The sequence below is a fragment of the Larus michahellis genome, unplaced genomic scaffold (assembly GCF_964199755.1).
Source record: "Larus michahellis unplaced genomic scaffold, bLarMic1.1 SCAFFOLD_117, whole genome shotgun sequence".
Classification (NCBI taxonomy): Eukaryota; Metazoa; Chordata; class Aves; order Charadriiformes; family Laridae; genus Larus; species Larus michahellis.
Window position 1 is genome coordinate 456,546 of NW_027436403.1, and position 24,966 is coordinate 481,511.

A 24,966-nucleotide genomic window follows, 5' to 3' on the forward strand; every position below is an offset into this window, starting at 1 on the left:
CCTGCGTGCCGGGTGTGCAGCGGCCGGACGCTGCGCTCCGGGACCGACCGTTTACAACTGCCGCGTGTGGCGTTGTCTCCGTCCCTGCCGCGTCAGCAGCCCACCCCCGAGCTGCCGGTTCCGGCACGAGCTAGCCGCTTTTCCCGGCTACCAAAGCTCCCAAAAGAGCCCTTTGCCGGCCTGATCCGCCGCGATCCCCTTCCCCAGCGCGGCCTTGCCTGCACTGAAGCTGGTCTGAAGCGTCACCTGAAGGTGCCTTAGGACACCAGCAGGGAGGCGGCACAGCTGGGCACAGAGGAGACGGGGTTCCCCTCTTGTCCTGGGAATTCTCCCCAGGGCCTTTCCAAAAAGCCCCTCTGCCCCCTGCACCACCATGTCTCTGCGACTGGCAGCCCCCCCGGGCAGGTGCCTTTTGGGCTTCGGCTGCGGTCGGGCACTTCCAAGAGATGGGATCCAAGGCCTGGGGGAGGCAACAAGGCCGGGGGGGTTGTTCCCAGGGCTGGGTGGGGACCAGTTTGGGGGCCGGGGGGTGTTCTTTGGTACCCAGCTGGCGACCCCCTCCCACTCTATAGGGCACCCCCTCCACTCTATGGGGCCCTCCACATTTGCCCTCCACCCCAAATTTCGGCACCCACACATTTGTCCCTCACCTCCCCCAACAGCAACCCCCACATCCATGGGAACCCTCCCCCAAATAGGCCCCCGCCCCCCAAATCTGGGGACACCCCCCCCGCCCCTGCTGTGCTCGCTCTGCTGCTCTGCTCCTCTCCAGGGGACCCAGGCGTCCGGGTGCCCCCGCCCCGGCAGCGGGGGGGAAGTGAGGAGGGACGGGGGTCGCCCGGACGCCTGGGGCCCTCCAGGACACCCCCCACCACCCCCCTCAAGGCTCGCGCGTGCCTCAGTCTCCCCGCAGTGCGCGCGGGGCAGTCCCTCCCCGCACCACCGGCCCCCCCCCGGCCCGGCGGGCGCTGTCGCCACGAGGCCGGAAAGCGCAAAGCGGGGGTGGGGCCGCGCGGTGGGGGCGTGGCTCAGGCCGCGCTTAACTGCTGGGGGCGTGGCCACGGCGGGCAGCGCGCGGCGGCGTTTGGGCGGCAGCGGCGCGCGGCGGCTCCGCGTCCTCAGGCTGGTGCGTCCCCGGGTCCCCCAGCGTCCCCTCACCCCCCCACGGGCCCCCCCAAGGTCCCCCTCGCACCCCCCCGGGTACCCTCGGACCCCCGAGCACCCCCGGGTCCCCCTCAGCCGCTCCCCCCCGACGTCTGCTCAGCCTCTCCAGTGTCCCCTCAACACCCCCATGTCCCCTTAAACGCTCTCTGGGTGCCCTCCGGCCCCCTCGCCCCCGCCAGTGTCACCTCAGCCACCCAGAATGTCCCCTAAACGCCCCCCAATGTGCTCTCAGCCCCCCGTAGTCCCTCACCCATGTCCCCTTAGCCCCCCATGTCCCCTTTAACTCACTCTGGGGCCCCTCAGTCCCCGCAAGGCCCCAGAATGTCTCCTCAGCTCCCCCATGCCCCTTCAGCCCCCGCCACTACCCACAGCACCCCCAGCCCCCTACGAACGCTCATGCAAACCCCCGTGCAAAGTCCCCTTGCGTGACATCTACCTCCACTCCCCCAGCCCCTAAACCCCACCTCAGCCCCCTCCCCACACCCCAATCTTCCACCCCCCACAAGCCCTCGTGCCAACGCTCACATACCATCACCCACCCCCTCCCACACCCCCCAAATTCCCCCTCAGATCCCACCCCCAACCCCCCCCAACCCCTATAAGCCCTTGTGCCAGCACTCGTGTGAGCCCCCTCCCCTGCCCCCCAACACCCCCAGCTCCCGCTGAACCCTGGTGCAAGGCCTCGTGCGAATCCTCCTGCAAAACCCCCTCACGGGCCACCGTCCATCCCACTCCCCCCACCCCCACGCCCTAAGTCCCCCCTCAACCCCCTCCCCAGCCCCTACAAACCCTCCTGCGAATCTTTGGGCGAGCCCCCGCGTGCCTCACCCCCAGCTCCCACACCCCTCCGCCACCCCCAAAGCCACCCCACCCCGATCCCCTCTAAACCCACCCTCCAACCCCCCAGGCAGAGACACAGGGGATGATGCGGGGCCAATGCCCAGGATAACCCATAGGAATCAGTCCCAGGGGCATTCCCTGTGCTGGAAGTGCCTCTAGCCGAGGGAAACGCTGGCAAATGTTTTGAGGAGGGGAAGAAAACAAATGGAGAACGCGGGCCTTTCCCAAAGCTTTCCCTTTGCCCCTCTCTGAAGTCCTCACTCATCGGCATTTGGTCTTTCTCCCGGGCAGGGCGTCCTGCTCCCAGGACCCGGGACCTTCGCTGTGGTCCAAGGGCGATTCCAGGGTGAACGGCGGTGCAGTCTCCCGGCGCCCAGGTCCTGCTGCAGGCTCCTTCGCCTCTGTTTGCCCTCTGGTTTGCCGAGAGCGTCTCCTCCTTGGCAGGCCCTCGGCACCCCCCTGGCCCCTACCAACCCTTGTGTGAATCCTGTCCAGGTACGGGCAGCGATTGGCACCGCTGAGAGCAGCAGCCACCCTCCCTGCCGGGGCACCCGGGGTGGCAGGTCTCAGGGGGTGGGAGCAGGACTGAGACCCAGCTGCAGGGCAGGGCTTGTGCGAGCCCCCCTCACGCACCCACCCCGCCCCGCCCTGCCCATCCCCATCCCCCGCCCCCTTCCAACCCCCAAACCCTCCCCCACACCATCAATAAACCCCCCGAAACCAAAAGTCGTTCAGAGAGGAGATATTGCTTTATTCGGTGTCGGGGGCTAGGGGGAAGAACCCACAAACCTAGCACCCCTTACCGGGGATATTCACCCGTTATTTATACACAAAATATTCTCATTATTCTGCCTACCTAATCCATAACTCCACCCAGGCTTACGTATTCATTAGGATGACTGGATAGTCGTTTTGCACACGCGTATCAAATTTTGCTGCGTCGGCAAAACACTTCTGCGCAAGCCTGAGTGTCTCGGTGGTCGTTCGGGTAAGGAGACCCTTCCTCACGTTATCCTTTTAAGGCACTGAGTCATCTCAGTGTAATAAGTAACAAAAGGTGATTTGCTGATCAAACAAGTTAAGCAAGAGGAACGAACCCATTGTGGCAGTCTTGAGAGCTCCCTGTTTAACCAGAAGAGACATGTCCACAATGTTATCTTGCTACACCAACATGGGAACTCCTGTTTGACAAAAAGCTTAACCACAATGTTATCGGAATGTATTATTTTGAGCTGATTCTGTGACCGACATTTTATCTAAACTACCTCAAGCAAGAAGCTACAGAGGGGCGTACCGAAGATGTCGAAACCGACCTCCGTGAAGATAAAAAGAGCTGCTCAGCTTGCTTGAATTTGCGAGCCTTTGGTGGAGCTGCGACTCCCCGGACGCCCAGCGCTGCTTTTGCCTTCCTACCTCAATAAATATTTATTGAATCTATTTTGGACTCGATTTATTTTAAATTCAACTATAACAAATTTGGTGCCGTGACTCGGATCCAGACAGCCGACTCGGAATTCAACTCTGGGAGGGCGCCTCATCTTCGGGTGGTCCCAGAGGAGATTCCGACTTAGCTCACCTGGATTTTCTGAACTGAGATAGGAAAGCAAAAAGAAAAGAGAAAGGAGATACTGCAGTTCCCCGTAATTTTTGTGCACGAAGAGCCGGACGAAGACTCGGGAGTGAGTAAGTATATTGCGGTTCCGTTCGGTCGGGGATTGGGTACCTGGGTGCGAGTGACTGAGACGTCCACTGGGCTTAGTCGCCCACCGGACGAAGTGAGTGTGGACCTCCTAATAGTGCAGTTCCCATTGTCCGCGAGGGCGTGGGCCACGAACGGAGGGAAGTGAGTGAATTTTGAGTGAAAGAAGGCACTTTCGGAAGATGGGACAGAAGAAAAGTAGGACTTCTGGTTCCATGCAGGAGATACGGGGTGGGGGCGGGCTCCCCGATATACCCCAAGATAGCCCGTTAGGCCTAATGATTCGATATTGGGATAGTTCCCCTTCTCGAAAAGGGAAATCCAAGGAGAAATTGGTCTATTATTGTATGGAGGTATGGGGAAGAAAACAGATAAGAAAAGATTTATATTGGCCAATTCATGGATCCTTAGAGGATTGGATATGCCAACAATTAAACATATATGGTAACAACAAACGACCATTTAGTAAGGAGGAGAGTGAATATGCCTTTTTATGGATCCTGGGCACGGCTCAGGCCGCTAATTTGTTTCCATTAAAAGAAAAGAAAACTGATAGAAAGAAAAGGTGGGATGTAGACGAACCTCCAGCGTCTCCCCCACCCTATGTCCCCCCTCCGCAAGGTCCTGAGCAAGATCTCCCTCCAACAGCCCCCACAGAACCTGGGGAAGAGGCTCCTCCTTCTAATCGAAGAATAACTAGAAGTCAAACTAGAGAAAGGAGGGAGGAAAATTTATTGTATCCCTTAAGGGAGACTGCTATGGGGGGACCACAACCTGGAGTTGGATTTGTATCTGTACCCCTCAGCTCCGGGGATGTGAGGGAATTTAAGAAAGAAATGGGACACTTGTTAGAGGACCCATTAGGGGTAGCAGAACGTTTTGATCAATTCCTCGGGCCTAACATTTATACTTGGGACGAGATGGAGTCTATTTTAAAGATCTTGTTCACAAACGAAGAACGAGGAATGATCAGAACGGCAGGCATGAGGCATTGGGACCAGAGGCATCAGCATGGTCCCGCCGGAGATGTAAAATGGCCCTTACAGCGGCCCAATTGGGACAATCAAGACCCCGCACATAGAAATAACATGATTGATCTCCGGGATATGATAATTCAGGGGATTAGAGATTCTGTACCCAGAGGGCAAAATATTAATAAGGCCTTTAATGAACAACAAAAGAAAGATGAAACCCCCACCGAATGGCTGGAAAGATTGAGAAAAAGTTTACAGCTATATTCTGGGTTAGACCCCGATAGCCAAGTGGGTCAAGCCCTGCTGAAAACTCAATTTGTAGCTAAATCTTGGACAGATATCAGGAAAAAGTTAGAGAAAACAGAAGACTGGCAGGAAAGGGGGTTAGATGAATTATTACGAGAAGCTCAGAAGGTGTATGTGAGAAGGGAAGAAGAAAATCAGAAGAAACAAGCCAGAATCCTGATGGCAGCTGTAAGGGAAGGACTAAATCAGGGCAGGAGAGGAGAAAGTCCCCGGAAGGGCCCAGTAGAACCGAGAAGAAGAAGATTTAGTTCGCAGGACATAGAATGTTTTTATTGTCGCAAGAAGGGACATCTACAGAGAAATTGTCGGAAAAGAAGGCAGGATGAGGAGATTTTTAAGGAAGATTAGGGGGGTCAGGGGCTCTATTTGCTGGGGACCCCTAAGGTTACCGAGCCCTTGATAAAATTGAAATTGGGTCCTCAGCAGGAAGTGTTCGAGTTCCTTGTGGACTTGGGTGCCGAAAGATCAACAGTCCAAAAGTTACCATCTGGATGTGTTGAATCAAAGGATAAACTCCAAGTAATTGGTGCAAAGGGGGAACCTTTGAAGGTGCCCCTGATAAGGAATGTAACAATAGAAGCCCCAAATAAATATGGAGTGGGAACATTTTTATTGGTCCCAGAAGCTGAGTATAACCTCTTGGGACGAGACCTGATGGTGGAATTAGGAATCAATTTGGAAGTAGAGCAAGAGAAATTAAAAGTAAGATTATGCTTATTAACTGCGGAAGATGAAGCCAAGATTAATCCAGAAACTTGGTATAGCCCAGGGTCGGTGGGAAAATTAAATATCAAACCGATCACGGTCTCCATAAAAGACCCAGACCAGCCAATTAGGATAAAACAGTATCCCATCTCTAGAGAGGGGAGAGAAGGGTTGCAGCCAGTAATTGAGAGGCTTTTGGAACCCTCTATGTCTCCCCACAATACTCCCATATTGCCCGTAAAGAAGCCGGATAGGTCCTATCGTTTAGTACAAGATCTGAGAGCCGTAAATGAACGAACCATTACCCGGTTCCCTGTGGTGGCTGACCCGCACACTCTACTTAATCAGTTAAGTCCAGATTATAAATGGTATAGTGTTATAGATTTAAAAGATGCTTTTTGGGCTTGTCCCTTGGAAGGAAAATGTAGGGACTATTTTGCTTTCGAGTGGGAGAACCCCAAGACCCATAGAAAACAACAATTACGGTGGACCGTTTTGCCCCAGGGATTTACAGAGTCTCCGGACTTGTTTGGACAAGCTCTGGAACAGCTACTGGAATCTTATGAATTAAGTCAGGGACTAATTCTAATACAATACGTGGATGATTTATTGATCGCTGGAAAAACTCAAGAAGGAGTCAGAAATGAGAGCATCAAATTATTGAACTTTTTAGGCCTCAAGGGATTAAAGGTTTCTAAGTCCAAATTACAGTTTACTGAAGAAGAGGTAAAATATTTGGGGCATTGGCTCATAAAGGGACACAAGAAATTAGATCCTGAAAGAGTAAAAGGAATTTTGTCTCTAACAGCGCCCACTAATAAAAGACAGATAAGACAGTTATTGGGATTATTAGGGTATTGTCGACAGTGGATAGAAAATTACAGCAGTAAAGTAAAATTCTTGTACAAAAAATTAACTAAAAACGGGTTGGTAAAATGGTCCCCTGAAGATGAGAATCGTTGGGAAAATATAAAAAGAGATCTGGTAGAAGCACCTGTCCTCAGTTTACCCGATATCCGTAAACCCTTTCAACTCTTTATCAATGTAGATAACGGGACAGCTTATGGGGTTCTGACCCAAGGATGGGCAGGGCAGAGAAAGCCTGTAGGATATTATTCTAAAATACTGGGTCCTGTAAGCCGCGGGTGGCCCACCTGCTTGCAAGCAACAGTGGCCACTGCATTAGTAGTAGAAGAAGTTGGAAAAGTCACCTTAGGAGGTGAACTAAAAGTATACACCCCCCATAACATTCGAGGAGTATTGCAACAACGGGCTGATAAGTGGCTTACAGATAGTCGATTGCTAAAATATGAGGGAATTTTAATTAACTCCCCTCGACTAGAAATGGAAACCACTCCTATTCAGAATCCTGCCCAATTTTTATACGGAGAACCTAAAGAAGACTTGACACATGACTGCCTCCAACTAATAAATTTGCAGACTAAAATAAGGGAGGACTTAGAAGACGATGAATTAGACGAAGGAGAAAAATTATTTGTGGACGGCTCCTCACGAGTGCTTGAAGGACAACGGAAATCAGGATATGCTATTGTGGATGGGTATACTTTTAAGGTAAAAGAATCAGGACCATTAAGTAAAGCCTGGTCCGCACAAGCGTGTGAGTTATATGCTATGCTAAGGGCATTAAAGCTCTTAGAAAATAAAATTGGAACTATTTATACAGATGCAAAGTATACCTTTGGGGTGGTACATACTTCTGGAAAAATTTGGGAAGAGAGAGGCTTAATTAACACCCAGGGAAAAGGAGGAGTGAAGAGTGGAGTGAAGAAAGGATACCGGACCAAACAGGGGGGGTGGATTATACAAACTAACAGGAACTCCCCAGGTTTTTCCATTTTGTTGCAAAACAGAGACGGAGATACCCGAATCACCCAGAATAGGAGATCTCTGGGGAATACCCTGCTTAGAACACCCTACTTCCGGACATTTATGTTGGGTTGTTTGCCGATGTCTAAATTGTAATAGAGATTGGTCCTGTGTTTCATTTAAGAGACAACCCTACTGTATGAAATGTCGCAGTGATTTGATACGTGCCAGAGGACCAGAGGATCCAGTGGAAATTCGTAAATTCTTTTGTGGATGGGAACTGTCAGTACCTGAACTTTGGGAAGTATATGAAACAGACTGGTATAGAGTTTTAAGACAGTGTGCTATAAGATTCGCCTGGAAACGGGCACAACAACCACATAGGTGGAAATATATTTGAGAGATAACTAACTCTTTAGACCTTGGAAATCATTGACAGGATAACAGCAAAATTCCCCTGAAGACTATCTGCTGCTGCCGAGAAGATCTTGATATCCCGTTGCTCTCTGCAAAAGAGTAGACGAGGAAGGCAGAGAGGTACTAAACAGTGGGGAAATGAAAGCTGGTATCCTATTAATGGTATTGATTACCATGACTTTAGAAAATGAACATCAACCCAAACTTTACATCGAATACTAAATGGGTTCTGCCTAGTCCTGGGGCATGGTGGGTCTGCCCCATAACCGGATTAACACCGTGTTTGTCCACTGCTGTTCTCAAGAAAAATATCTCAGAATTTTGTGTACAGGTTACTGTGGTACCTAGAATCCTCTTACATGGGGAAGAAACTCTGTATTTACATTGGAGCAGTTTAGGACATAAAATCAACAAAAGAGAGCCAATATCTACAATTACTATAGCTACTCTACTTGGTTTAGGGGTTGCTGGGACCGCCACTGGCATAACCTCCTTGGTGCAACAACAGCAGAGTCTAACATCTCTAAGAGCTGCAGTAGACGAAGATTTGGCCCGAATAGAAAAATCTATTTCCTATTTCGAGAAATCATTGACCTCATTGTCGCAAGTAGTTTTACAGAATCGAAGAGGATTGGACCTTTTGTTCTTGCAAAACGGAGGATTATGTGCTGCCCTAGGTGAAGAACGTTGCTTTTATGCTGACCATACAGGGGTAGTAAGAGATTCGTTAGCTAAACTGAGAGAGGGATTAGAGAAAAGAAAAGGAGAGCGAGAGGCTCAGTCCTCCTGGTATGAATCTTGGTTTAATCAGTCACCATGGCTGACTACCTTAATTTCTACTTTGGCGGGACCCCTCATGATGTTGCTATTGGCTCTGACTTTTGGACCCTGTGTCATTAATAAATTTGTAACCTTTGTTGAAAGCAGGTTAGAAAAAGTGCAGCTAATGGTGATGAAGCAATCAGAACTGGAAATGAAAATTATACCGAACGAAAATCCTGAATTAGATGCAGCTTGTGAGGTATTGTCTAGGTTTGATCAGCAAATCACTTATAAATAAAAGAAGGGGGGATTGTAATAAGTAACTAAAGGTGATTTGCTGATCAAACAAGTTAAGCAAGAGGAACGAACCCATTGTGGCAGTCTTGAGAACTCCCTGTTTAACCAGAAGAGACATGTCCATAATGTTATCTTGCTACACCAACATGGGAACTCCTGTTTGACAAAAAGCTTAACCACAATGTTATCGGAATGTATTATTTTGAGCTGATTCTGTGACCGACATTTTATCTAAACTACCTCAAGCAAGAAGCTACAGAGGGGGAGCAGGACTGAGACCCAGCTGCAGGGCAGGGCTTGTGCGAGCCCCCCTCACGCACCCACCCCGCCCTGCCCAACCCCATCCCCCGCCCCCTTCCAACCCCCCAAACAAAAGGAACTCAAAGAAGTCTGCAGGTTAGTGAGCGGGGCCCTATGGGGAACAGTAATTGCCCAGGCATTCACTGGCCAGGCAAAGAAACAAGGTGCCAGCAGCCTGGAGGATCTTGACACACCTTCTTAGCAGAGCTGCCTGGTGGGCCAGGAAGGGTGATGCTCACCTAGACCTGGTCCTGGCCAACAAGGAAGGGCTGGTCAGGGATGTGATAACAAGTGTCAGCCTTGCTGGAGTGACCAGGAAAGAGTGGGGTCCCAGGTGCCAAAGAGGAGTGAGGAAGGCCAGCAGAGGAACACGCATGGGTGGCTCCAGAGGAGACGACTTTTGATGTACTGGGGGGACTGATCCAAGCGGTGCCATGGCAAGCAGCTTTGACGGGTGAAGGAGCTGGGGAAATCCTATAGGCGTTGCAGCACAGCCTCCTCCAAGCACAAGAATGATGTCTTGGAATGCCCATGAAGGGAAACACTCATCTCAGGAGGCTGCTGGTATAAAGTGACTGGGCGGCAGGGCACAAAGGCAGCACACAGGAGGTGCAAGAGGGGAAGCTGCAGAGGAGGCGTTTGGAAACCTGTCCCCAGGATGGGGGGAGGATGGCAAAGCCAAAGCTCCCAGAGGCTTGAGAGTTGCAGGGATGGGGAGAACATGCAAAATGAGCTGGTAGAGGCTCAGAGGGTCATGCGAAACGAGTCACACTCTGCCTGGAGGCCTGTAACAAGCGGACATTGCAGAGGTTTGCATCTTGACTGTGTGCCTCAGCCTAGGAGATGGGCATTCCCCCTGCTGGGGGTGGCTGTGCCAGTCCATCCACATGGGTCTAGAGGGTGCAGACTCTTTCTGAAGACATTCCGGTAATGCAAAAAACGTTTGGATTAATGCAGAACTGGCTCTTCAAAATCAAACATTTCATTCACTTGGCCTCTTTGCTTGGACATCCTTTCATTTTGACTGCTCTCCTGAAATCTCTCTAATGAGCCACAGAAGAATTGAAGACTAAAGGAAACTTTTGCCCAGACGTGGCTCCTCATGGTGTTTTACGTGGAGATGAGCCCTCTGGTGCCGAGTTCCTGAACTGCAGATCCTGAAAGACTGAGCAAGCCTCTCGAGAAGTAAAAGCAAACCTCCAGGTTTCTGAGGGTGTTACCAGACCCTGCTGCAGTCCGTCACCGAAGAGACCATGGAGAGAAGGAGCAGACGAAGTTCCTGCCCCTGTGGTCTGGTGAAGCAGAAAGTCAGAGACACTTGGTCTGGGAAGAAATGTAAATGTGGAAATCACTGTGAAAGGCCTTGATGTTCTTCACCAAGCAGGATGGCCAAGCCTGGGCGCCCATCCCCTGGGGAGGGATGTCCATTGCCTCTTGAGATGCTCTGGGCTCTTTTTGGGTGATGTGGGAGTGATGAGGTGCCAGGTGCAGGTCAGCAGTAGGACACCTCCCAGGCTCTGTGGAGGGTGGGTGAGGAGGCAAGAAGGCACTGGAGCTGTAAGGACCTGGTGTCCTCTCCTGGGTCTCAGTGGAAGAGACAGAAGCCATAGCTGAGCGGACAAGGGTCTCTGTTCTGTTGGGGTGTCAAAGCCCCACCACGGCCCTTGGCCATCCCCACCGCACCTGCAGTTAGCAAATTCAACAGTGGCCATACAATATCTTTGTTCCTTCTTTAACTGTTCCTGAAGGAGGAACAGCTCATCCTTGTGCCCTTGAACTCCTTTGCACGTGTTCTAGCTCTGTGTGAGCTCGGACTTTCCTAAATCCAACTCTATTTCTGAATTCTACCTTTTCTACCTTTTTTTTTTTCTTTTTAATCCTTACATCTGCCTCTTGCATGTTTCCTTTTTTCTATGGAGCTTCCCCATCACTTTCCTGTTTCCCCAGGCTTCTCTCCTGATAGCTCTGCCTGTTGTCCTGATGACTGTTCTGCACACTCTCATACTTGAAAGACACTGTCCTTGAAGAACTGCTGTACCGAGCTCTGCTGCCCTTCTGTGCTGCTCACACGGGCTCCCCCCAGAAAAGTCACAAGACTAGGCCAAAGTCTGCTCCTCTGAGGTCTGTCACCTGCACTCTTCTATTCCCCTTCCCCTTGGGAGGTGAGACCTAATTATGTCATGGTCACGACAGCCAGGGCTGACGCTGGTTTTCACATCCATGTCCAGCTCTTCCTTCTTTGAGAGTAACAGCTGCAGATGAGTGTCACCATTGTTGGCCAATCCGGCAGCTGTGCTAGAAAGGCCTGTATCTCAAGCTGTGCCTTGAGCAAGACCCTCCAGAAACATCCGGGAGTGCTTGAATGCTGTTGTGGTCCCCTTCCACTGAATTCCAGGGTAATTAAGCTCTGCAAGGGTCTTTAATAGGTTCTTTGTCTCCCACTGCAATGTCACCCTTTACAGTCTCTCCTCGAATGCTCCCTCACCAGGGCTCACCCAACTTGTTCCTCCCAGAGAAGAGCTCCACACATCTCAGCAGCTCCTTCACAAGCCCCCAAGACCTCAGTTGTGCAAAGGCGTTGCTTCAGAGTTGGAGTGGATGGCAGATAGTCATGTGAAGAAGAAATGAGGTTCTCTCAAAGAGAACAAACCCTACTTTCCAAACAGAGCTGGGCTGTGCAGTCTGAGCAGGAGAGGGGTTTGCTGTCTGTTGTGTCTCTGCAGCCCTGAGGGCCTGTGCTGGAGGTGAAGCTGATCTCAGGAAGGAAGACCGCTGATGGTCAGACAGTGGAGCTCTGCCAGGAAATGTGAAAAAATTATACACGTTTAAAGTAAGAGTACGACTTCATCAGCTGAAACAATTGAACACTTTAAAAAAGTTGTCATTGTTTTCCCATGAGATCAAAATGAGGAGTCTTCAGAGTGTGCGTCAATAGCAAGAGGAAAGCTGTAGACCTTCCAGACCAGGAGAACTCTATTTGCATTGTCAGTGCTCCCTCTCAGGCTGTGCATTTGATCTCCCTCATCTTTCACGTATTTCCACCTCTCCCAACTAAACTGACCCTGTCTGCAGTCACCTTTCCAGCAGCGCATCTGCACAGAAGCACTTGCAATTGCTCTCTAGATTTCCCCTGCCCTTCCTCTTTGGTCATGCAGACACCTCTCAGCAGTCCAGTTGCTGCTTTGAGCTTCAGGCAGTTAAAACCTTGCCTATCTTCCAGTAGTCTGCCTCATTCTGTCTTTAGCACGATCTTTAGGTGTGCTAATTTGATAATTTTTCACCTCTCTAAAACATTTTTTGCATGGTTATGCCTTGTGGAAGGTGAACATCATTGGTGGCAGCTTGTACTTGGCACACAGTTGAGGAGTGGTTTATTTTAATGGTGAAATTTATCAGGGTTTTTTTGTTTGTTCAAAAATAAAAAAAAATCCTCTTTGCCTGTGTGCAGCAGGTGTCTGAGGAAAGCAGGTGGGAGCTGGTGCAAAGGAGCTGGAACATCCAGCTGCAGACTGCGGTGGAGAAGTGTGATGGAAGGAAAAGGGATGCAAGTCCCAGGTGGCCGATGAGAGCCATGGTGGGGTTGGGGAGGTTGGCCGTCCTGTGTGGGGGGTGTGATGCTGAGTGAAGGACACCGGTGGGACAGTGCCCAGCCTTGCTGGGGGTGTGCAGGGAGGCCAGGAGGAGGCCCCCCCAGTGCCTTAGGACAACATGTCTCCTCACAGGCCTTGGTGGCAGAGACCATTGCTGTGCCCCAGGGGACAAAGACTTGCGTTCTCTTGGTGACTTCCAGCCTTGCCAGTGCCCTTTGCCATCTCCACCACAGCTTGTCCTATCCTGTCCCACAGCTGCTTCTTCTTCCCTGCCGGCTGGAGACACCCATCTCCCTTCCCCACCTTGCTCTCACCCTGGCAGTTCCAGACACTCACTGACTTCTGTCCACCCTCACACTCTGCTCCTTGACACACAAAGACATGGACTCATCTCCGACTCCTTCTGCAGGACTTGTGGAAAGGGATCCTGCTGCTGCAGGAAATACAATGGCTGCCATAGGATGGAGGATACCAGCCCTCCCTGCAGTGATGGGCATCACACACTCACCATGCCCATCCCCATCCAGGACTGGGGTTAGGGGCCCAGGCATCTTGACTCTGCTGGAAATCCCTCCAGTGAGTCCAGAAATCCCAAGACATTTCACTGCTGGGAAGGCAAATGCTGGCTGAAGCCTTGGGACCATTAGTGTGGATGTCCCACCACCTACGGAAGAGTCCAGGAAAGTTTCCAGGAAGAAGAGACCTCACAGGCACCAAACGCAGACACAAGCCTCATCCTGGCCTAAAAAGGTATTCAGAAGGAAATGACCTCACAAACACAGACCCCAGTCATGGGGCCTGCTGGTGGACAATCATGTGCCCAAGGAACCATAACCTCAGAAGCAACCTCTAGCTGCTGGCATGTTCCATACATGCTGGCATGGTCCATCCTGTGTGTTGTATTCATACCCATGCTGCTGGCATGTCCCGTACTTGGGACCTCACAGGAACCAAGCCTGGTCATCAACCCTCTGCTGGCCTAAGGGGTGCTCTGGAACACAGGCCTTCAAACACCCAGGAGCTTGCTCATGGTCTCTCAGGTCCTCAGGCAGCAGCACCCTCACAACTGGCATTCAGGCCATTCACCTGCTGCAGGGCTATCAAGGACTCGGGCAGACGTGACCTCCAAATCAATAGCTACCTGCTTCTGGCCTATCAGAGATTGTGGCAGCACTGACCTCCTAACCAACATCCACACCATGTGCCTGCTGCTGGCCTGTCAGGTACTCATGAAGGAACAGCCTCGTAGGCACCGAACCCAGCCTTGAGCCGGGGGTTGGCCTGCCACCTGCAGAGACAGGGGTGACCCCAAAATAGCATCCAAAGCAGATGCCCGCTGTTAGAGCAGCAGTGACCTCACAATCAACATGCCAGACCTTGGCCTGCTGCTGGCCTGTTCAGTTCTCAGGCAGAAGGCACCTCACAAGCATCTACCCGAGACATTGCTGGACTGCCATGTCCTCACAGAATTATGTAGATTGAAAGGGATCTTTGGAGATCATCTAGATCAATCCCCCTGCACTAGAGGGAGTCAGCCAGAGCAGGTCACTTAAGAAGATGTCCAGGCTGGTTTTTAGTATCTCCACAGCAGGACACTCCACAGCCTCTCAGGGCCTCCTGTGCCAGGGTCATGTGCCTTTGATGCCGAAACCGGTTTTCTTGAGTTCAGTTGGAATTTTCTTATTTTTGAGGATTGGGGCTTAGCACATAAGCCCTGTGTGGGGATGGTGAGGGAGATGGGCTTCTTCAACCTGGTGAACCTCCTCCAGCGAGGGTCACTGTCCAAAAGGGATAACAGCACTCCAAGTATGGGAGAGAGATGGATGGCATATGATAGATGTAAACACATGGAAGGATTTGGCTGAAGAGATTCTTAGCCTGCTGAAAGACCAGGGCATTCTTCCAACTGCCTGAAGCTCAAAGCAGCACCTGGGGAGTTTAGAGGGATGTGCCTGAGTGAGGAGTAAGGGGACGGGGAAACTGGAGAGCAAGGGGAAGGCCGGCCCTGCTGCCCCATTAACGGTCCAATGGCTCCACCATGCTGGAACCGCATGGGACAGGTGTGGTCAAGAGTGGGGAGACATGGCCCTGGCAAAGTGCCCTGGCAGCCCTCAGGGCTCTGTTCCCCTCAGCCCTCCTGTTTTGGTGGCCTCCCGCAGTGCCTGGGCCACAGATGGTCTGTGTCCCCTCAGTGGCAGCCCCTCTCCCCAGGCCAGCACAAGAGTCCTGCTCCAGGCACAGAGCAGCCTGCCCAGAGTGGGGACCTGCAGAAGGAGGTTTCTCCTTCTCATGGATTCCTCCCTGCAGGCACAGAAATGCTCCCTAGCTCTTCTCCAGGGACACCCCTTCTCTTGGGAGAGCCTTTCCCCAGGTGAGCGTGTCCCGGCTGGCCTGGCTGGACATTCCTGGTTCCCACCCCATGCTCCATGCAGGGCCCTGATCTGGTGGTGCTGCTCTGCAGAGGGAGGGGGCTGTGGTGCCCTGGGGCCATGGGGTGGCCCTGCACTGGCCATGCTGGTCAGGATGGGGAGCAAGCAGACAGAAAAGGATCACTGGTGCTGAGCCCCCTTCCATCTCCCCTGATTGCTCAGTAGCCAAGGAGAGGGCTTGGCAGGATACTGGGATGTCTCCAGTGTCTGAAAGGGCAGGGAAGGGCTGCCCTAGATCAACCCCACAGGGTTTCCAGGACACTGGGCTGAACCATTGTTTAGTCTTATGTCTCTTTTGCCTGCTGGATCCTGGCATTGCAGGAGCCTCGTTAGCCCATGGGCTCTTCAGGTTCACCTTTCCTTCAAGGACACTCCACCTTGGATGGTCACTCATTTGATGAGGTGCCAATCACTGCTCACCCAGACTCACTCACTTTTCTGGGAGATGCCCTGAGCTCTCCTGGCAACTCCAGGTTCCTCTCCAGGATAGCATTGGCCATCAGCCCCACCACAAGTGGGACAATACCAGGAAGGATAAGCAAAAACCATTTGCACTCTGCTTGGACATGTGCCACCAAGAAGGGAGCTCTAGGTCCAGCCTTTCATCCCTAACAGATTCCCATGCAACTCTGACCCTAGAACACCATGAGGACTTTTCATGGAACAGTTCCTTGGGTGTGTTCCTGATACCAGCTTTGGAAGAGTCATTCAGCCTCTGCCCCTGCCTTGAGGAGTCCCCTCTGACACAGTGGTTCACATGGCCTGTTCCTGCCTGCAGCCACAGGGGTGCCACTGTAGAGACAACAGGACTGTCACAAGGTACACGAGGCCTTAGGGGGAACACAAAGGCAAGGGCACAGCAGGACAGTGGGGATGTGAGGAGAGACCAGCACTGAAACGCCTCGTCCTGCTGCTGTCCTTGGCCATGGCTCCAGGGAAGCAGCAGCTGCGACTCACAGGTGGCACAGACAGAGTGCCCAGCGAGGCAGCCAGGGGCAGCCCCAAGGGCCCCTGGGGCTGATCCTCCATGGGGCAGATGGACATTTGCCTACTGAACCCCTCCTGCATACTGGGGTTGCTTGACCAGCTCTAGAGGAGAAGTAAAGAGATGGGAGCTGAGACAAATAGGTTTTTTCCACGTTTCTTTATTGAGCTTTTTTAAAAAGGGAGCCTGGATCCATATATAAATAAGATCTTTGGGTCAAGAAAAAAAGAAGTAGAAGGCCAAGAATAATAACATCACAGGTCTCCGACAAAAAAGAAAACACATAAAAACAAAGAAACAAACCAAACCAAAATAAAACAAAAACAAAACCAAAAAAAATCCCACAAAGAGAAAGTAAAGAAACATATGAAAAAAAGTTCATCCTGGCTTTTCCTGAGATACAGTGCAACCCCACTGGCATAATGGGCACCTTATTAATCTAAAGGAGATGGGATCCCAATAGCTTCCTCAGGGCATCCTTGAGCTCTTTGTTCCTCATGCTGTAGATGAGGGGGTTCACTGCTGGAGGCACCACTGAGTACAGCACAGCCACCACCAGATCCAGGGATGACCATGAGATGGAGGGGGGCTTCAAGTGAGCAAATAATCCAGTGCTGACAAGCAGGGAGACCACGGCCAGGTGAGGGAGGCACGTGGAAAAGGCTTTGTGCTGTCCCTGCTGAGAGGGGATCCTCAGCACGGCCCTGAAGATCTGCACATAGGACAGCACCATGAACACAAAACAACCAAAAGCTAAAGAACAACCTAATACAAGAAGCCAAACTTCTCTGAGGTAGGAATGTGAGCAGGAGAGCTTGAGGATTTGTGGGATTTCACAGAAGAACTGGTCCACAGCATTGCCCTGGCAGAGGGGCAGGGAAAATGTACTGGCCGTGTGCAGCAGAGCATTGAGAAACCCACTGCCCCAGGCAGCTGCTGCCACGTGGACACAAGCTCTGCTGCCCATCAGGGTCCCGTAGTGCAGGGGTTTGCAGATGGCAACATAGCGGTCATAGGACATGACAGTGAGAAGATAAAACTCTGCTGACATAAAAAAGAAAAAGAGAAAGACCTGTGCAGCACATCCCCAGTAGGAGATGGCCCTGATGTCCCACAGGGAATTGGCCATGGATTTGGGGACAGTGGTGGAGATGCAGCCAAGGTCGAGGAGGGCGAGGCTGAGGAGGAAGAAGTACATGGGGGTGTGGAGGCGGTGGTCACAGGCGATGGCGGTGATGATGAGGCCATTGGCCAGGAGGGCAGCCAGGTAGATGCCCAGGAAGAGCCCAAAGTGCAAGAGCTGCAGCTCCCGTGTGTCTGCGAATGCCAGGAGGAGGAACTGGCTGATGGAGCTGCTGTTGCACATGTGCTTAGTCCGTGCATGGGGGACTGTTTAAAGAGGAGAAGACATTCACAAGTTAAGGCAGACTTCGTTGATCCCATCCTATTCCTTTTTCCAAAATTTTCCCCAAAATGACTTCTCTTTCCATGGAATAATTTCATTCAGACCCTTTTTGTGAGATCAGCTTTGTGCTGCTGAGGGCAGTATCTTTGTAGGGGCAGGGATCCAGATGTTGATTTCCAATACTCTCTGGATTATTCACCTCTAAAAGAAACAGAGTTGGATTTTCAATTCCTTCTCCTCAACTGAGAGATGAATTTTTGTGTCCCATCACCCACCCAGACAACCCAGAGCAGAAGTTTGGAAGAAGAGGGTCCTTCCCTTTCAGGTAGCCCCTGCCGTGCTGTGCTTCTTGAAAAGTCTCCTGTGAATGTCCTGCAGTGATCTGCAGCTGTGAGCAGCTCTCACCCATGCAGCACCCTCTCAATAGCAGGACCCTTCCCTGCTGCGTCCCCACATGCCCGTGGGGTCTCCCCAGGCTGGATGAGAGTTGACCCTGCAGGCGGCAGAGTCCCTGCCCCGGCACACAGACCCATGGGATGCAGGGACCGTGCTCTGAAAGACAGCCCTGGGCACCCCTGGCTGCACACCCAGCTTATCAGCTATTCACATTTCACACCAGCCCCCTCTGCCCCCTTACAGATCCCAGAAGCTGTGGCTGTGCCAGCTTTAGGAGATGCCTCCAGGAACTCCACCTGCATTGCCCTGCACCCAGAGACTCACCCTGTCAAGGGCCGCAAAGATTTCTGCTCCAGTGAGCTCTCAGTCGTCCTCCCAATCCTGACAGCTTTAAGCTCTCTCTCTGCCTCGCTCATCTCCCTGAGACACCCTGGCAGTGCCCTCAGCCCTGCTGCGCTTGGCAGAGGAGCTGCTCCTGGGCAGAGCCGTCTCTCTGCAGCGCTGCCCGCTTGCCATGAGCTCCCTCCATGCCAGGAGCCCAGCCCAGCTCAGCAGCAGAGGACCAGCCCAAGGCCTTTTAATGACCCCTCTGGTGGGTTTGATGCCAAGTCCATGAACTTCAGTCGCTGAGAGGAAGTTGAAGAAACCTCTCAAGGAGTCAAAGTCAAATTCAAACTCCAAAGTTTCTTGTAGTATTAATGGGTCCCACTGAGGGACACCACTAAGACATTGTCCCCAGGGTCTGGTTAGCGCAGAAACCTGGAGGCAGTGATGACAGGTCAGGAAAAGCAGGCTGAAGGTCTGATGCTGAGTAAACCTGGATGTGTTTCATTAGCGCAAAGGGCCAAGCCCTGACCCCATCACCTAAAGGGCCAAGGCACGACCCCCAGCCCCCAGGAAGGGAGATCCTGTCCCTCACTCATTCCTCAGGGCTCTTCCTGGCACAGTGGGATGTGGAGATGTGCAATGCCAAGGACAGGGCTATGGTACGACACCACCCAGTCTCCTGAGTATGGACAAGGAGGCAATGAGACCCCAGTGCTGGAAGGACTGGTTGTCTCCTCATAGGCGTCAGGACAACAGCCATAGCCCAAGGCATGAAGAGGTTGGCTCTGTCAGGGGCCTTTCAGCTTTGCCACATCCCTCTGTCATCTCCACCACAGGCTGTCCTACGGTGTCCCATCACCTCTGCCTCTTTCCCTGCAGGCTGTAGTCATCCACCCGGCTGCCCCACCTTGCTCTCACCTTCCTTTGCTCAGATCTCTCCATCCTCCCTGGCTCTTCCTTGAAACGCAAAGCCTTAGGCTGATCCAGGCTCCTTCTGGGTGTCGTGTTGCACCACAGCATTGCCCTTGGGGTGACATTTCTTTCTCCTTGTGTCCAGTCTGCACCTCCCCAGCTGCATGTTGGGGCATTATTTCTTTCTCATGCTGTTTTCCACTACAGAGAAAAGCTCCACCAGCTCTGAAAGCACCCTTCAAGCACGCTCAGGCTTCTCCTGTACTGTCCTCAGTCTCCACACCACTGTGCCCAGGGCCCTCAGCCTCCTGATACTGCTCAAGTGCTTGAGGCCTCCAAACCCCATCTTGGGAGATCTCTGGGCTCTCTCCACGCTGTTTGCAGATGAAAACATAGTGGTCATAGGCCAAGAAAGATGGAGGGAGACTTTTTACCAAGGCCTGTAACAGCAGAACAAGGGACAATGGCTTTAAACTGAATGATGGTAGATTTCGATTGGACATAAGGAAGAAATGCTTTATGATGAGTGTGGCGAGACCCTGGAACAGGTTGCCCAGAGCAGTGGTGGATGCCCCATCCCTGGAAGTATCCAAGGTCAGGAGCTTTGAGCAACTAGAACTAATGAAAGATGTCCCTGCCCATGGCAGGGGGGTTGGACTAGATGATTGTTTAGGACTTTTCCAAGCACAACCATTCTAAGATTCTTTGATTCATCCAACTGAGGAGGGGGGTTTCTGCATCAGAGGTCTGACACTCGTGCTGGGAAGGCAGAAAGCACATTTTTGGATTGTGCAAGACTTGCCGTGGGATTTCTAGGAAAGGACCAAAGGAAGGGAAAGGTTGGGATCAAGGAGGTTTGTGGAGGAAGAAGCATGGGAAAACAGAGAGAAAAGGGATGAAATGAGATGGTCATGTGTAAACAGGTGGCTGGTGAGGACACTTCCCTGGCTGTGCCCCACAACCGATCACCACAGCCTGTCCTGTTTTCTTAATACCTCCTTTTCGAAGAGATTTGTGGGGCGAGGGAGATCTCTGCTCTCTCTGCACAGATGGAGGTTCAAGTGCCAGACACTGGAGTGGGAACCACAAGTCATCAGACCTTTTGAACGTTGGGGGGCCAGCAACTGGTGATAATGGTGCATACGCATATAACATTGGTGCGTATGTTAGTGGTTTACCCACAAGCAAACACCAGAGAAACCAGAAAGTAGAATACGCCTGCGGGGGCCTAATTTTGGACTGGACACTAGAGGGACCACAACATCTGCAACTTGGGTACTGGAAGAAAAAGGTAGCCCAGACCACCTCCTAGAGAAACTGGGGGGTCACAGTACCATAGAATTGTCTAGGTTGGAAGGGACCTTTCAGATCAGCAAGTCCAACCATCAACCTAGCACTGACAGAAACCATCACTGAACCATGTTGCTAAGCACTACGTCGACCCGTCTAATTGGAAATACCTCCAGGGATGGGGATTCCACCACTTCCCTGGGCAGCCTGTTCCAATATTTGATAACCCTTTCAGTGCTTCCTAATTTCCTAATATCCAGTCTAAGCATCCTGTGGCGCAACTTGAGGCCATTTCCTCTTGTCCTATCACTTGTTAGTTGGGAGAAGAGACCGACCCCCACCTCTCTACACCCTCCTTTCAGGGAGTTGCAGAGAGCAAGAAGGTCTCCCCTCAGCCTCCTTTTCTCCACGCTGAACATCCCCATTTCCCTCAGACGCTCCTCACAAGACTTGTGCTCCAGACCCCTCGCCAGCTCCCTTGCCCTTCTCTGGACCCGCTCCAGCCCCACAATGTCTTTCCTGTAGTGAGGGGCCTAAAACTGGACACAGCACTCCAGGTGGGGCCTCACCAGTGCCCAGCACAAGGGGGACGATCACTTCCATGGTCCAACTCACCACACTGTTCCTGGTAAAGGCCAGGATGCTTTTGGCCTTCTTGGCCACCTGGGCAAACTGCTGGCTCGTAGTCTTTCTCTTCACTGACAGAAGAAACAGTCTTTCGTTTCTCTTTGGTGCTTCTCTCTAACCCAAACGAATATGCAGCACTAAAGTGGGTTTCCCTACATGGAGCGGCTTTGCACAATGTCTGCTCCAAGAGGGGAAATATCTCAGACTGCAGCCGGAAATGGGTGAAGGTGTGGAGGACAAATGTGTTGCTTCTGACACTATTTGATATGCATACAATACAAAAAGGCAGGGAAGGCTAACCACCATGAAAGAAACAGGAAAACTGCCCATCAATGAAGCTCTGCAGAAGGAGGATGGAGCCGTACATAACATGAGGTGGTATCATTGGGATCAGCACCTAGAGAAGACTTCTGTAGGGAAGACTTTCACCTGCTCTAGGTGACCCTGCTCTGGCAGGGGGGTTGGACTAGACGATCTCCCAAGGTCCCTTCCAACCCTTATCATTCGGTGATTCTGTGACTTTTCAAATTCCTCAGAAAGAGGACAGTGCTGTAACCCAGCTGCAGCACTGTGTTAATGCAGAACTGGCTATTGAAAATCCAGTATTTCATTCACTTGGGCTCTTGGCTTTGGCATCTTTTCACTTTGACTCCACTCCTGACACCTCTCTCATGAACCCCATAAGAATGGAAGACTAAAGGAGAATTAGGCTCAGAGCTGGCTCCTTAGGGCGTTTGGCGTGTTAATGAGCCCTCTGGTGCCGAGCTCCTGCACTGCAGATCCTGAAAGACTGAGCAAGCCCCCGCAGAAGTAAAAGTCAGAAGCAAACCTCCAGGTTTCTGGGGGTGTTAGCAGGCCCTGCTGATCTCTGCCTCTGAAGAGACCGAGGGGGGAATGAGCAGACAAAGTTCCTGTCCCTGGGGGCTGGTGAAGCAGGAAAGGATGTCAGAGACACTTGCTACAGGAAGAAATTTAAACGTGGAAGTCATTGTGAAAGCCCTTGATTTGCTTCCCCAAGCAGGATGGCCAAGCCCTGACCCCCATCCTTTGGGGAGGGAGCTCCTTTCCCTCTTGGAATGCTCAGGGCTCTGTGTAATGTGTGAGTGTGTGAAGCCGGGTACTGGTCAGCAGGAGGACACTTTGCAGGCTCTGTGGCGGGTGGGTGAGGAGGCAACGAGGTGCTGGAGCTTTAAGGAACTCGTGCCTTCTCATGGGTCTCAGTGGAAGAGGCAGAAGCCTACTCAGGTCTGTTGGGGTGTCAAGGCCCAAAACCATGCCCACTGCAGCTACACTGTCCCATGCCTGTGCCAGGTTCTTTAGCTACAAAAAAAAGCTGTGGATTTATGAGGATTTGCCAGTTCCTGTGAGTCCCCTCCAAACTATTTGGTTTCTTCCAAAAGCCTTGTCAATGCTCATTTATCCCCCAAGATTTGCAAGCCCCAGACATGCTAGAATCCTCTATTTAGCTCCACAACCCAGCGCTGAAGTGCGTATCCTCCTCATTCTGCTGCCTCAGAGTGAAAATTCAACCTCTGACATTTCAGCATGACACCCCTTGCTATTTCAGGTCCTTCTCCGGCCTTTCACACGCTCATTGCTATGCACACACTGCTCTTTCCCTGCATGCCCATGTCTCTCACAAACCCTTCCTCTTCCCCTGCCGAGATGGGACTTCAAGAGGTTTGTGCATCCTCCACGCCCATGGTCTGAGCTCACAGTCGTCTCAGGGAACCTGTGTCCGACTGCGGCCAGTGTTGTCCTGCCAGCTCAGGGTCTGAGTTCCATTTGAGCCCAAACCATTCCAGTTCCCGCTGCCTCCCTCTTCCCTCTGACACTGGCTACTGTGTGACACAACTGCTGTACAACTCCAGGCAGGATGGACCAAAGAGTTTAATTAGCAAATTGGGACATTTCCCCTTGCTGGAAATGTGAACTTGGCTCTCAATATTTATGTATTGAACTGCTTTGCCACTTTGAAACTGCCTCTCCAAAAAACTAGCCCAGCGTGTTTTTTTCTAGGTTTGTTTGTGTTCGTTTTAACCCAAATGAACATGCAGCACTGAAATGAAATTCCATAGCATGGAAAGTGGGTTTCATAGAATCATAGAATCATAGGGTTGGAAGGGACCTCTGGAGATCATCTAGTCCAACCCGCCTGCCAGAGCAGGGTCACCCAGAGCAGGTTGCACAGGAACGCATCCAGGTGGGTTTTGAATGTCTCCAGAGTTGGAGACTTTACCACCTCTCTGGGCAGCCTGTCCACAGGCTCTGCCGCCCTCAAAGTCAAGAAGTTCCTCCTCATGTTTAGCTGGAACTTCCTATGCTCAAGTTTGTGCTCATTACCTCTTGTCCTGTCCCCGGGCACCACTGAAAAGAGCCTGGCCCCATCCTCCTTACGCACATCCTTTAATTATTTATAATTGTTGATAAGGTCCCCCCTCAGCCGTCTTTTTTCCAGACTGAAGAGACCCAAATCCCTCAGCCTTTCTTCATAAGAGAGGTGTTTGAGTCCCCTCAGCATCTTGGTAGCTCTCTGCTGCACCCTATCCAGCAGTTCCCTGTCCCTCTTGAACTGGGGAGCCCAGAACTGGACACAGTACTCCAGGTGTGGCCTCACCAAGGCAGAGTAGAGGGGGAGGATGACCTCCCGCCACCTGCTGGCCACACTCCTCTTGATGCAGCCCAGGATGCCATTGGCCTTCTTGGCCACGAGGGCACATTGCTGGCTCATGGTCATCCTGTTGTCCACCTGGACTCCCAGGTCTCTTTCCACTGAGCTGCTCTCCAGCAGGTCAGCACCCAACCTGTCCTGGTGCATGGGGTTATTCCTCCCGAGGTGCAGCACCCTACACTTGCCCTTGTTGAATCTCATAAGGTTCCTCTCTGTCCAGATCTCCAACCAGTCCAGGTCTCTCTGGATGGCGGCACAGCCTTCCGGTGTGTCAGGCACGCCCCTCAGCTTTGTGTCATCGGCAAACTTGCTGAGGGTGCACTCTATCCCCTCATCCAGGTCATTGATGAATATATTGAAGAGGACTGGAGCCAGTACTGACCCCTGGGGAACACCACTCGTCACTGACCTCCAACTAGACCCTGTGCCCCTAATCATGACCCTCTGAGCTCTGTCTTTCAACCAGTTATCTGTCCACCTTACTGTCCATTCATCAAGTCCACTCTTCCTAAGCTTCCCTATGAGGATGCTGTGGGAGACCGTGTCAAACGCCTTACTCAAGTCAAGGTAGACCACATCTACCACCCTCCCCTCATCTATCCATCCAGTCATGCCATCATAGAAGGCTATCAGATTAGTCACACATGATTTCCCCTTGGTCAATCCATGTTGAGTACTTCTGATAGCTTTCTTTTCCTCCACATGCCTTGAGATGACGCCCAGAACGAGCTGTTCCATCATCTTTCCAGGGATGGAGGTGACGCTGACTGGCTTGTAGTTCCCCGGCTCCTCCTTCTTGCCTTTTGTTAAAACTGGAGTGACGTTGGCTTTCCTCCAGTCCTCAGGCACCTCGCCTGTTCTCCAGGACCTTTCAAAGATGATGGAGAGCGGCCCAGCAATGCCTTCCCCCAGCTCCTTCAGCACTCTCGGGTGCATCCCATCGGGGCCCATGGACTTGTGAATATCTAATTGATCTAATTAGATTAGATTGATCAAAGACTACAGCTATTTCTCTCTCTGGTCCTTCTGCTCATATACCTGAC

At 51.9% G+C, this 24,966-nt stretch overlaps 1 protein-coding gene across 1 annotated transcript; it reads right to left on the reverse strand.

Annotated features, from left to right (window-relative positions):
• Positions 1-15,995: 15,995 nt before the first annotated feature.
• LOC141737415 (olfactory receptor 14J1-like) lies at positions 15,996-17,661 on the reverse strand. Its single transcript, XM_074572108.1, has one exon. It carries the CDS (start codon positions 17,659-17,661, stop codon positions 16,735-16,737), a length of 927 nt encoding a protein of 308 aa, XP_074428209.1. The 3' UTR covers positions 15,996-16,734.
• Between the last annotated feature and the right edge of the window lie 7,305 nt (positions 17,662-24,966).

Excerpts from the sequence above, each read along its gene's own strand:
- LOC141737415 (XM_074572108.1), bottom strand. The coding sequence starts at position 17,661 with ATGTGCAACAGCAGCTCCATCAGCCAGTTCCTCCTCCTGGCATTCGCA.